The sequence below is a fragment of the Camarhynchus parvulus genome, chromosome 1A (assembly GCF_901933205.1).
Source record: "Camarhynchus parvulus chromosome 1A, STF_HiC, whole genome shotgun sequence".
In the NCBI taxonomy this organism is placed as follows: Eukaryota; Metazoa; Chordata; class Aves; order Passeriformes; family Thraupidae; genus Camarhynchus; species Camarhynchus parvulus.
The window spans coordinates 60,320,153-60,334,533 of record NC_044586.1 but is presented as its reverse complement, the minus strand read 5'-3'; the positions used below and the strand labels follow the sequence as shown (position 1 = coordinate 60,334,533).

At 36.2% G+C, this 14,381-nt stretch overlaps 1 protein-coding gene across 2 annotated transcripts in view; it reads left to right on the top strand.

Annotated features, from left to right (window-relative positions):
* Positions 1-13,922, top strand: part of HGF (hepatocyte growth factor) — a 55,807-nt gene extending 41,885 nt beyond the window's left edge. For both annotated transcript variants that reach the window (XM_030960893.1, XM_030960892.1), the window contains exons 11-18: positions 403-542; positions 2,535-2,573; positions 3,045-3,141; positions 5,849-5,923; positions 6,519-6,665; positions 7,345-7,451; positions 9,321-9,466; positions 11,564-13,922. In XM_030960893.1, coding sequence (XP_030816753.1) covers positions 403-542; positions 2,535-2,573; positions 3,045-3,141; positions 5,849-5,923; positions 6,519-6,665; positions 7,345-7,451; positions 9,321-9,466; positions 11,564-11,734 — 922 coding nt within the window. In that variant the 3' untranslated portion in view covers positions 11,735-13,922. The remainder of the gene's footprint in view (positions 1-402; positions 543-2,534; positions 2,574-3,044; positions 3,142-5,848; positions 5,924-6,518; positions 6,666-7,344; positions 7,452-9,320; positions 9,467-11,563) is intronic.
* The last annotated feature ends 459 nt before the right edge of the window (positions 13,923-14,381 follow it).

Below are 14,381 nucleotides of genomic sequence, written 5' to 3'. Positions count from 1 at the left end.
CTTTGTAGATTCAATGCTCTCTTGCGCTGTTAACCTGCAGGACAAGAAACCTGTGCTCCCCAAAGGGGCCTGCAGATTTTCTGCGGGCATCACAGACACTCTTCTAATCAGTATAATGATCTCTCCTGAGGATATCTAGAGATTTTAGCTTCAGTGGGAGATCTAGAAGCCTCCCAGCTGTCCAGTGGACACAGTGCATAAAATACAAATCAGAGGAAAGTTGGACCCAGATCCAGAAAATATTTGGGTCTCATCTTCCCTTTGATTTCAACCAGCCCTAAACCCTGACCTGTAGGCTTCTCAATCAGCTAATGCAATGTGGAGCAAAACAACATTTAACCTTTGAAAATTTGGGCTATAGTATAAAGCTTTTCAACACTTTGAATTTTTTTTTCCCTGTAGGCATATACAAATATTCAGAGAACCAGATGTTAGTAAACTGAAGAAAAACTATTGCCGCAATCCAGATGATGATTTTCACGGTCCCTGGTGTTACACAGATGATCCTCTTGTGCCCTGGGATTACTGCCCTATTTCTCGATGTGAGTACTTGGCACGCCGCTGGCATTGTCAGCTGTGCAGTCCCAGTGAAGCCACGGTGTCACAGGCCTGTGCACACCTTCCTATTGTCACTTGTGGCTGCAGAAAATGTGTGATTCTATCAAGAATCAATTGTGCGTGACTGAGAAGGAGCAGACAGAAGCTGCTTGTGCAATATATGAACAAGGGGTTCTTTTCCTTGACCAGCTTGGAGATTTCAAGACTTATTTATGCAGCAGGAGCACAAAGGGGCTATTACAGATGGTCAAACATTTTCCAACAGATCTAGCTATTGAATGAGGGCTGGACGGAGACAAAGAATTGTCTAGCGGTCAGAATGCTGGCTGTGGCCTCAAGAAACCCAGGCAGAGTTATCTTCTGGGCTACAGGCTTCAGAGACTCTTTGTGTGATCTGTCTTTGTAATGTTAGGATAACTCACTATATATATGCTGAAGTGTATATGTGCTATATAGATTCTGCTTTCGATGTTTATGGGATGATTTAACTCCTGGCAAGAATTAGGAAAATCATGCTTCCAAAGTTGAATGTTTAAATCTAAATAGCTTAAATAAACAGAATTAAGAATCCTAGGGAATTCAGCAATAAACTGATGACAAGTAGAAAAAGATAGTTTTATGCTGAAAAATGTGCAATTCACATTTATGTTCAAAATCTTTCTCTTCAACTCTTATTTCTAAGTTATTCTGCAGTATGTCCTGGGAGAACACTTAAATGGTAAATCAGGCTTTTGAATGCATGTCTGTGATCTCTAGAGGTTAAGGATAATGTTACACTCATTCCTAGAGGCAATCTACTGCATTTCCTCATAGCCTGAACTCCAGCATCTCTAAAAAGTGGTATTTGAAGTCTCAGGTGATATTTTGGCATCTATGTGAAGTGTAAACAAAACTGAGCAAAAGGTTATTTGTGTCAATATAAATGAAGAATAGCTGAAGAAATATATTTTTATTCACTTATTCTGAGTTCATTATTTGGATCTATGAATTACTAAGATGTATCTTCAGCAAACATTTGTAGGCTATCCAGAACTGGTGAGTAGTACATTTCTGCAAACACCAGAGTGGGAATATGCCAGTTTTACAATTGTGACTCATATGGACTAGTATTACAGTACTGTATAAATATATATGCACATACATACAGTTATACATAGAAACATATGCATAGAAAACATATATGTATGTACACATATGCATACATATATGCACATGCATAAATGCATTTGTGTATACATCCAGAAATTTCACTATGAATATACCTCTGTGTGTGTGGTGTATCTATATATTCATACATATATTTTCTTAATGATGGAAATCTATTTGGAGGAGACTGTTTAAATTTTCCTTGGGCAAGTTTTCAGAAGCTACCCCTGTACCTCTAGCTCATAATGCTGGGTCGCTCTGTATGTGTCACTGAAGGTAAACATTTAGAAACAAGTTTAAGCAAACTTGTTGTAACTATTTTTTTAATTAGACTAGATGGAAGTACTGAACCAGATTCGGGGATCATGTTTTGATAAGTTTTTGCTGATAGGAACCTAAAATGTCTTTGAAGGTTTTGTAAGGAATTGAGGATTTCTTTCAGTCTTCTTTGGATTTAATCACATGACTTCTATAGTTCCTGAAAGCTTATATAAAAGTGGTAACTTCATTTTTCAGCATTTGCTTGTTTGAATGAAACATGTAAATTGAACATGATAGGCAGCCTGATGTCTTCAGGATTCAGCCAAGAAGAAAAACGCTTGACATCCCTGCTCCAAAATTTTTCTTTCTTATTTCATTCTGTTGGAATAAAATTCTGCCCCCTTGTTAAGCGTTACCAAATACTGCTTTTGCAGAGTACTGAAGAAATCATTGAAGTTTAAAACTTTGTGAACCATTAAACTTAACAATATGTCATTTGGTGTTGAAATGTAGTCAATTTTTAAATGTATTTTAATTTTGCATTATGGTTGTCTTGTGTGTCTGTCTAGGTGAAGGTGATACGACTCCTGCCACAACCAGCTTGGATGGTAAGTTTGTGTATGAACTGTGCAGTGCATGACTATCCTCTAAATCTAGACATTTCTTTCCAATTGGGAAACAAAATAAAGATTAGTAAAGTTATAAAAAACCCACCATACAAACTGAGCAAAATTAATTTCACAAGAGAAAAATGGGGAATAACTTTGTTATACTCCTTTATCTATTCTCACTGTCATGTCTTGCCAGTAGTGAGATTTGGTAATGAGCTTCAGTGTTTGCTCTTTAACTATGTAAATCTCAAAAATCTATTTAAATTTATGTATTTTATATTCCCTATGGATATTTAAATAGACCTACTCAGCTTCACTGAAGTAGTTTTGATGGTCTAGAAATATATTTCATTAGCACAGGAAAGTTAATGCATAATAAATATTGACCTTCTTGTGGTCCTTACGTGCAACTGTGCAGGTTTCCTACCACTGCTTTTAGTAAAATGTGATCTCTGGACCTGCTTTCAGATACTGCCATTCCTTGTGCCTCAACAAAACATTTGAGAGTTGTAAATGGAATACCAACACAAACTAACGAAGGATGGGTGGTTAGTTTGACGTACAGGTAAATATCACTTTGGTTAGAAGGGCAATACAACTACTAGGATATTTGTTTTAGAATTGTAGAAAATGTTGACCATAATAACAAGAAAAGAGTATTTCTACATTGCAGTTAAGTTCTGTAAAAGCAGAAAATTAGCATTCCTCTGATGTCGGGTGATGCCATAGTATTCACTCTGCTAGTGAACTTTATATGTTCATTATAGCTAACTCACACACATGAACCTGCAAAGCATTCGTAGTCTTTTGTTTTTCCAATTAGCTACTGCAGACCTTTTCGTAATACTGGCTTCACATTCAGCATTAAAGTGGTTATTTTAGAGACTGATAGAATTTAATTTCAGATACATTTTTTCTCTTTGATGGCAGAGCATTTATTTGTGAAGCATAGGATTCAGGATTTATGCCTATGTCAAAGAAAGCTTTCCCCTATGACATGGCACGGAATTAAAATTTATTTGGTATTAAAAAAAAATAAATAAGTAGGAGCTATAAGGAAATCCTTTGCATTCTGTAAAACAAGATCCTGACATGTACAACTTGTATATAACACATGTATTGTATTATGGCAGATCTTTGCTGCTGTGTAAAAGCCAGAACACAGAATGGCTGTTTCCTATGCTCTTTACTCTGGTTCATATTAGCTGGAAGTGTGAATCATTAATTTATAACAGCATATATCTCTTACATCAGCCCTGGTTCTTCTATCATGAGAAATAAAAGTTAAAAAAAACATCCTTTTTCTGCTGGGCCAGACTAAAGGGAAGCTCAATTCTATTAGCTTATGATTCATCATCTCATTTAAAACTATGTTGTAAAAGAGGTATTAAATGAAAAATAGAAGTAGAGGAAAAGATAAAAAATACATTCTCTACATCTCTTCAAAGCTAGAGAAGTTCATGGAGGGGGGTGGGATCTTCCCATCCCTGTAACCTTGGCATCGTGTGAGATCCATCAGATCAAAACCTTTTTGGGAGTGTATCAGATGGTTCAGAAAGACATTCCTAGAGGAAGATCACTATATTCCTTGACCAAATAACCAGATAGGTGGGCTAAATCTTTCCCTGGAAAAGTTAATCTTTGCACTGTTTTAAAAGTAGCCTTGATATTTGATGAAATTTTAGGCAGGTAAGGTGAATTACATCTGGGTGTCTAAAATTGAAATAGCTGTTGTTAGGGTAGTTGAACCTGGATTTTCTGCTATGCAATAAAATTCCATGAAACATGAGTGCTTAAATGATTGCAGATCCTTTTGTGAATAAGGGATTCCTGGAATACTCCAGCAGCAAAATCTATCTTGAAGTATTACATGTGGGCATAAAAATGTAGTTTTATTTTGTATTGTTACCAAGGAAGCAAATAGAATATTGTCTGAAACAAAATCTTAATGACATCTGATCTTTCTGCAAGAAAGCCTAGCTGTATACTCCAAAATGGAATTGCTGTGCCTGAATGGTGAAGGCCCAGTGAAACTTAGAAGCTATTCATATTTGGTAAACAAAGCCCATCTCTAAATCTTAAATTGATCAATGAAATTTTCTTGTATATCCAATTCAGATTCTGTAATCAAATGTATTTAAGTGTATTTAGATGGATTTCATCTGTTTCATGGAATCAGCTCTAAATTTGGCCCATATTTCAGTGAAGAATTAACCTTTCCACGTGTACTAATGAATCTTCTAACACAGATGATGAAAGTCTGTGTAAAACAATAAGCGATACAAACTTAACATGGAAGAACATAGTTATACTCCTGATTGTGATATTTTTATAATAGAACAAGCTAGAACCTACATTTTAGAAGACTCCAGGCTTTTGGACCAGATATTTTGCTCCTCAACCAAAATATGATTTAAAAAAAGTCAAAGCTCTGTGTTATGCTGCTGTCTGTGAACTCCATATATAGTCTGGTATCCATCCAGTAGTTCTTTGCAAAGATTTGAACATTTGTGTGATTTGAATTTATAAATTGTGAGATTTTAAGCTTTTCCCAAATTGCTGACAATTCTGATTCTCTTTCCAAAGAGCTACAGAAAATAAATGTGATTTTGGAGGCACAAAGAAGGAAACTAATTAATCTACATTCCACAGTAATTTTTTTTTAAAGAACTGTCATGCTTAATTGCTTTAATTTTACTTGATATATTATGCTTCAGGTTTTCTATAATCACATGTAGGATGTCATACACTGCAGATTGTTTCCAACTGAAGTATGTGGGGACACAAATCTCCTAGGGCTTGTAATCAAATAGGAACTCTGCACCTTGAGGTCAATGCTTTGAATAATACTTACATGAATAATGACCAAAAGTTGTTTACATCTGGTGGCAGTTTGGGGACTTGCTTGAAAGTTTCAATCCAGTTCTTGTTACAAAGAATTGGTCCTTTTTTTTTTTAATTTTTAAATTAGGTGTCTTATTACAAATTCAGCTTTGAAACCACTAAATGAACAGAGTAACTGAATTTGTCTTTCTTTCTGGTTTTTTGCACATTGGAGTAAAGCTCTGCAAAGTCATGTTACTGTAAATGTTGAAACTTTGGAGCAAAGGGACAGAGACAAGTTTTTGAATGCTGTCAGTCTGTCACTTTTCACCAGCAAATGTGTGGGGAACAAAACATTCTTTTATATTTTTGACTATGTAGAAATATTAATATTAGTGGAATTTTTTTTCTTTTTTTAAAATCTTTTTCCTTTTCTTTTTTTCCTCCAGGAATAAGCATATATGTGGTGGTACTTTGATAAAAGAAGAGTGGGTTCTTACAGCAAGGCAGTGTTTCCCCTCTCGGTACAGTAGTCTGGAACTTTGCAATATTAAAATCCATCTACTTTCGGGAACTTATCAGCATGATGCTTCTTCAACTTGAATGCAGCAGTTTTTCCTCCTGTTTGGCTTTAACAATGCTTTTCTGATGTAAAAGGCCCGTGGGACCTTGCTATTTTCTGTTATTATTGCTGTAAATCTAAATAGCCCTGGCTATTTTACATAGAAGCATAAATAGATTTTCCAAGTGTCACGGTTAGACAATTGCCTTTTTATGAGAATAATCTCATGCTTCTGCTTAACTGGACAAAATAAAATAGAAAACTAGGGTAAATCTAAAAAAGTTCAAAGGTTCATACTGTCCAAGGATTTAAATGTTGGATACTGTTATGAAAAAAAAAAAAAGAGTTTAGTAACAGTTAAAGATAAAATTATGTAATGGCTTCAGGCCAAAACCTTACATCCAAGCATGTTGATTTTGGAATAGCAGTTGGCAGCATGAAGCCATTTCCACTAAGGAGCATTAGTTAAAATCTTCCAGCCTAATCATATTAAGCAGAGTTTTTTAGTTATTTTATTATACAGTCAGCAAAGTCATAACCAACTTTGTCTCATTTAGGTACAAGGATTTGAAAGACTACAAAGCCTGGCTTGGAGTCCATAATATCAAAGGGAAGGGAGAGGAGAAGCGCAAACAAGTCCGGAACATCTCCCAGTTGGTGTATGGCCCTGCAGGGTCAGATTTGGTCTTACTGAAACTCAGCAGGTTAGTAGCTGTTATTGTGAATTTTCATCTCTTCACTTTCATCTGCTGGGTGATATTCTTCCTAAATGAGATTTGCAAGTTCATTGCTGTACTATCTCCAGTACTACCGTTGCTGTCTCTATGGGGTAAACTTCCAACTGAAAGAAATTTTATTTGATACATGCAGAAATACCATCGATGGTACTCAGAAAACAGATGTCAGTCCTGTGAAATCATACCTACATTATTTTTCCTGTTAACCATGTTTAGATTTTTTGGGAGATTTAAAGAAAACCCACTAAGTACCCACATGGACTAGTATATGGTTTTAATTTATAGAATAAGCACCAGATTGTAGCTGAGATCCTTGTGTATACACAAGCTTTCAAAATTTCTCCATATGAATAAACCTATATATCCAAATGGAATGCCATCACTACTTACTTTTAAGATTAAAACCCAAGTTAAATAGCATAAAAGTGGTGACAGCATTTCAAGAATTTTTTGACAGTTGGCAGCTGTAGTACAAAAAATAGGTAGAAGAATCCGTCATATTCTTCAGAAACAGAAAATGAAAGGAAAAGAATTGGCACAGTTTTAAATTGCTGTGGTCTATAATAGACTTAATGTAATTTTAAAAACACAGTTCAGAAGGCTAAGTAAAATCCATTATATCTATTTGCTTTTTTCTTCATTTCAGACCTGCTATATTGACAAATTTTGTAGAAATAATCCGCTTGCCCATTTCTGGATGTACCATTCCAGAGAAGACCAGCTGCAGTGTTTATGGATGGGGATACACTGGATGTAAGAAACTATTTTTAAAAACTAAATGAATACGTTGACAGCTTACTTCCTCTTGTCATTATAGGTGAGGCTGCGGGTATGGCCTGATGCCACGGTTGTCCAACGCTTCTTGTTAAAAAATAGAGTTGTGTTTTTTTTCTAATTTTGTAGATCTCTGAGCCTTTTATCCAACTTAATTTAACATGAAATATTTTCCACTAGTCTCTCCTTTTTTATTGTTATTTCGGGGACAGGCAAAATAATTCAAACATTTCAAGGTGTGAATTAGAGAAAAATACCAATCCACATGTTAAAAAAAAAAATAGCAAAATTTCTCTGCAGAATGTTAACAGGGTTTTTTGACAAATCTTTGTTCATCTACTTGAGCAGTCTCTTTCTGTAATCCAAAGCAGGGCACTGTGGAAAAACTAATACAGAAACATGTAATCAAAGACTTTATTAATATAACAATAACAGCGATTTAGGGACGCACAGGCAACCCTAAGTCTGGCATTTTCTAACTTTGGAGTACTTGACTTTGCAACCTTTCTAATGTTTATTAAACACAGTTTTGTGTGAAGAAAATACAAATATGTGGGAGAACAGACATTTATTTAGTCTAGTCAATGCTATATCTGGCTAATTATGTGTTGATAAAAAGTTAATAGCTGCCAGTTGACAATAATTACTCCAATATTTACTGTGCTCAAATGTTGTTTTGCCACAGACCCTGAGTAAGCAGCAGCAATATACTCCCACTGTCCTGGAAGCAGAGCAGAAGCTAGGCTGGAAATCTGAGGCTGTCTTCCTCGTAGCCACTAGTCTGCCATTTCTTTGTGGGTGGCAATTAATCTGTACCAGCCCTCTCCCAAATGACTGCCTTTGATGTTCCCAGCATGTCCATATTAGCCATCCTCTGGGGGCATCGTCTGTCTGGGGGACAGGGACATCAGGCTGGAGCATAGCACAGCATCACAGGAAAGCTTAGCTTAAGAGAACTGATAAGGAATTTGCAATGTTGTGGAGTTATGTAATACAGTAAATACATAACATCTGTCATCCACGGACTTCGTACTATATTTTTTGCACTACTTTATATAATCCTCACAGAATCCCGGTCAGGAAGAAGTGTTACATCCATTTTTTTTTTAAGAAAACAGGATTATAAGTCAGTGGAGGGCAAGCTTGGCATTTTCTTTTGGTGGCTGTGCAGAGAATGGGCAGGTCCAGACCCTTTATTTATCTTTGCAGTTTGTACAGGCTTGTCTTTCGACATGTAGAACAAGAGTAAGCTCCACAGGGCTCCTGCTTCCTGACCTTCACACTGATGAATGGAGATTGCACAAGGCTGTGGCTCTGCCCTTGCAGGCACAAAGTCATTCAGGGTAGCTGAGCCAGCACAGATTGAGAAAAACTCCACTCTGCTACAGTATTTTTCAAGTCACACATCCTTCCCTAGGCCATGGCAGGCACTGTTACACATTAACTCATGTTTAAGGCAGGGAGCAGAATCCTCCCTCCACTGATGGGAGTGATAACATTTTCAGGCTCTTTTTCTGATTTCTTTGATGACTGGGCAGTCTGGTGGTGAGCTGTAGAGTAAGCCCAGTTACAAAGCCCTTTATTCTAGTATTAAAAAACTTATCTAGATATTCTCAGAGGACTAAACAGACATGAAAACCAAACAAATGTCTAGCAAATCCCATTTTCAGAAAATATAAGAAATCAAAAATACAAAAGCATAATAATGGCGGCGATAGACAAAACGATGAGTTTTGGAGAGCAAGTACAACAACTGAAATGACATGAATAAGTTTATGTGGACTGTATCTTGAAACACTTTCTTTCCCCTAAAATACAATAAAATTTTTATTTTCTTTTCAATTGTAGTAGTTAACTATGATGGCCTTCTCCAAGTAGCAAACCTGTTTATTTTGGGAAATGAGAAATGCAGCCAATATCTCAAAGGAAAGATTACTGTGAATGAGTCTGAAATCTGTGCTGTGGCTGAAACCGTAGGTGCTGGGCCTTGTGAGGTAAATATTGCATTTCCTAATACATTTTTAGCACCATGGCTATTTCTTTCCCAAAAATAAATTACTGGAGGTATTTTCAACTTATTCTCATTGCACTAAACTTTTGCATTGGAAAATGATTTGTGTTACAAGTCTTCTATTTTATGTCAGAGTGTAGAAATTGCTTTGATTTCACTGTGCTACCACACCATTGAAAGATTTACAGGAATCTTGTATATACTCATATGCTAAAACACTTCACTAGACTGAGACAAACTTGTGTTCTGTATACTAAGGACAAAGGTGGGCTCTGTGGTAGCAATGGCTGTATTGATTGATTTGAAATCAAAGGCTGGAGCAAATTTACATCCTTATTTAGATGAGGTATTGCCTGCAAAATACATAACAGTCAGTACTCAACAGAGATGATAAAGTTATGAGGGAAGGAGAAAGTACAAAAGTGTACTGAGGTTTTTATGAGTCAGAAGGCTGGAGCATTTTCCTCTCCTGAGCCTGAGTAACATATTGATGAGGACAGGAGAACCACTTCAGTGATCATGTAGTTTGGCACAGTTGTTTTGCTTAGCACTACTTTTCATGATCGAGAAAAGACATCTGAGGAGAAAAGCTGTAAATAACTTATTACAGGAAGATATAATATTTTTTTTTGATGGAAAATCTGACTGCAGATATCTAGAAGGAGGGAAGTCATGAACATTATTAAGTATTCATTATCTGAAATAGGATTGTTGATTTCCTAATACCAATGTTAACTGTGTAATAAAATTTTCCCTACCCAAGGGTACTAACAAACCATGGGGAAAAGAGGTCATCTTCATAAAGCTGAGGCCTCTTCCATTTGTTATTAATAATCTATGGGATCATTTTTTGTTGCAAAGTATTTCTTCAAAATAAAATGTTTAATTGTAAATGAGGTCTTAGACTTGTCAAGACTTATAAATGAAACATCTGCATGAGAGTCTGCTGGGGATCTTGCACTTTGTTTTCCCCTGCAAGAAGAAATGGAATGAATTAATATTAGCAATCAGTCTTAATCACTGAGCAGTTTCCTGCTCCCTAAGTTCCCCTTTGAAGCTACTTTCCTCAGCAGAGAACAGGCAGAGGAACAAAATCAGATTGGCAGGTGAAACTCCACTCCTGAAAGTGTTTTATGAGCAGCTCTGATGGCTCTGACATAGTTCATTGTTCATGTGGGAACTAGTCTGCCGTCAGTCAGAAAAAATCCCAAACCAAATAAAGGTCAAGCATTGTTGTTTCTCTGGTGATCCAGAGAGAATGCAATGCTAATTGTCAGCTTTCCTTTTTTTAAACAATAACTCACTGTCTGATATGAGAATTTGCTGTCTAGATTTGCAGTGAGTTTGCAGGGTCCAGTCTACCTTTAGCCTGAGTAGAAACTGCAGCATCTATGTTCAAGTCCCAGATCTATGTTATTGTATCTAACTCTGAACTCAGTGGGTCATACTCCAAATTTTCATGGAATGCATAAACTACTGTATAGGTGTCTCATTCATTCAAAATAACAAAAAATATATAACTTTAACAAGTTATGTCTCAAAATAATGCTTTAAAAAGTATTACATTTTTATTATATTTGTTATTCCCTCTGCCTATTAATACATACAGATTCTCATCCTAGGGCCTTGCAAGATGATTGACTGAAAGAAAGATTCTAACCTGACTTTGTCAGTAGTGTTTGATGCAAAGCCTGTCATCATAACAAAGATGTTTATCTGTCAACTCACATTCTGCTCATCTGGTTTATATTCACATAAAAAATACTATGCTTGCAGGTAGCTGAAAGAGGTGAATGAAATCTGGTGGTCTGAGGTCATTAGAATGACATGTAAAGATGGATCACAGAGCTTAATTTGCACAGAAGGAACAAAAGGTCAGAGGCCAACTCTGACATTGTTTGTCATAAGTTCTGGTTATGAAAAAAAATATATTGGAACTTGGTTTATGTCCTATGGCGAGAACACGATTGCCTAGTGCAACTTGTCATCCCCAAAACAAAACATTCAGTAGTAGACAGGTGGGAGCTGTGTCTTGGAGCATTTTGAGAAGTGACACTCATGCTGTTTATTTTTTTCCTAGCGAGATTATGGTGGTCCTTTGGTTTGTGAACAAAACAGGCTGAAGATAGTAATTGGTGTCATTGTTCCTGGCCGTGGATGTGCCATTCGAAATCGTCCTGGGATTTTTGTTCGGGTCTCATATTATTCCAGGTGGATTCACAAGATTATGATGACCTACAGAAAACCCTGAAAAAGTCAACGACTCCCATTGAAAGATTCTGGACAGCCTGTAATTAATGTGTAATGTAAAGAATGACAATTTTTTAAGTACTTGATAGTCAAGTTTGTTGAGCTTCTTTTAATATTTATGGGTGTTTTTGGTGTTTTTGTCTATCAGTGTTGTTTTATAAATGTTGGAGTGACTTACAGTATATGCAAGTATGGTGACATATCTCCTGAAGATACTTGAATGGATAAACAATTTTGCAAAGACATTACTGGATGATAAATGGTTTTGTAGAAATAGATCATATGACCTCCTTGATGCTGCTCTTCAGATTATCTTAGGAGAAACAAGTTATAGTTCTACTTAACACATCTTATTCTTTCTATGAGCCATATATTTCTCTTCGTATATAACAAAAGCCCTACTGAGAAATATATGCATCTGTCCAGGACAGCATTTATGATCATATTTCTCTTTCCCCCTTATAAGAGGTCAAAGATTTCAGTACTTTATAAAAAAATAATATCTGTAGTAAGCAATCTTTTCATTGTTGATGGACTTTGACAAGCCTGCCATAAGCAGAGTTCTCGTAGAAGTCACTACCACATTCTTTTACACAATGCTTACAGACTCTACTTCTACACTTGGTTGCTTCACTGTATATATGGTCCTCTAACAGATATCTCAAACCCCATTTTGGTTAGCAAACTCTTGATCATTCCTTTACAATCTGACCCAGAAATAACTGTGGATTTGCAATGCTAAAGACAGCATCTCATACAGTTTGAAAAACTAATCCTGAGTAGCTATTGGAAGATTTTGGGCGTTGAAAGAAATTTAAATCAAATATGCCCAAATCTTTCTAAACAGACAAGTGTTAAAAGTTTGGTTGGTTCTAGTTATTTTATGAAACTCTGCATTTACAGCAAGAAAAAGAACAGTTGAATCTAGCACCTGGCTGAGAGACTTAAGACTGGGAAAAGTAAGTTATACATTAATAGTTTTTCAGAGACATGAGAACTTTAATAAAACCTTAACTAGATTTGGAAAAAAGTCTATCTTTTGTATAATTCATTTCAAGATAATAAAACAATTGCAGAGATTGATATGATCTTGTATTTAATATGGACAACACCACCAATAGTTTAGTTGCTTGTTTCCTGTCTATATATGGGACAATCATTTTCCTTTATGCTGATAGGGAAAGGGAACACAAAATCATCATCTATGAAAAGTGTTTGTTCTTCTGTAGGCATTTAGTTTTATGTCTGGAAATTTTGTACAAATATGTTGGTATAGGTGGCACTGATTACCCTTTAATTTCTGGAAAATTGATACGACATATATCCAATGTTAGTTTTACTACTGTACATGTAATGGCATAAATAACGGCACTGTTGCTTCGCTTGTGACTGTGTAAATTGTAAATGTTTCCAGTAGTGTTTGGTCTGTGTATCATATGTAACTGCAGAGCCACGAGTCTGACCCCGTAGTGTGGATATATAAAAGGACATTTGATGCAGAAGATGCAGGGTTGAATTCTGCCCTGTCAGAAAGCAACCACTTCAGGGGAGATGTCTTGGGAGACATGCCTTGTCTTGGCTCACCAAATTTTCTTCAGCAGTGCACTTTGACTTCAGTGGGACTCAGTATGCCTACATCTGGTGAGCTGGGATGAGTTTCAGCCCATGCTTAAGAAGCTTGGCTTGCTGAGATTTGTGTCACATATCCAGTGGATTCTACTGGCACATAGGAAGTGTTTCAGCAAGCAGAGCTTCTGAAGTTCCTCCTGATGTAAATAATCTCTTTGGACAAGATGTGACTTCCCTGTACAGCAGATTCAAGGTTGTGGATGCTATGCAGACAGTCTGTCTCAATCTATTCTGGCCACCTCTGAAGGCTTCATGCTCCCTTTAGCCTCTCTTACTTACCAGGCCTAAGAGGGCAGGATTTAGCCTGTTGTATTTACACTTAATTATTGTCATGTAGGTGAAGAGTGTATTCGTACTAAGTATATACTGACCATATCTTATTGAAAGGATTACATTTTTCAGAAAGACTTTTAAAAAACTCCAAGCGAGTTTTGTTCTCAGCCACGAGTAGAATGTGGATAAAACATACAATTCCATGTTCACTCTTTGTATTCGAAGAACTGTCATGTGCTCACTGTATTATATTTGCAGGCATTTTGTTATGTCTATCTAAAAAATTTGAATCCTAAAATATTTTAGTTATAAGCTTCTGCTGTGCAGAAGACTGTGATTTTTATATATATATATATATATATATATATCTCACACACACACACACACACACACACACACACACACACACACATATATATGATAAAAAATACTGGTTTTTCTTAGACAATGTGTAAGGATTTTTACCTGTTTGTTCTGGGCAGTGCCTCAGTAAAATAAATTGTGCAGAGTTGATGCTCCAGAACTTAAGTTTGTATGCACTTGCTTACCAGGTACTTTTGCTCTCTCTGTCTCAGAATGGAGGGCACCTGGGATCCTGAAGAGCAAGGGAAGAGAAGAATAATGATGTGTGGTAATGAATCTGTACTTCATTTATTCCTGTGAATATTTCTTGTTGGTACCAATGGTACCGTACCAGGCAACTGTTATAACTACAGGACTCTCTTAAGAAAGGACACTATAGATAT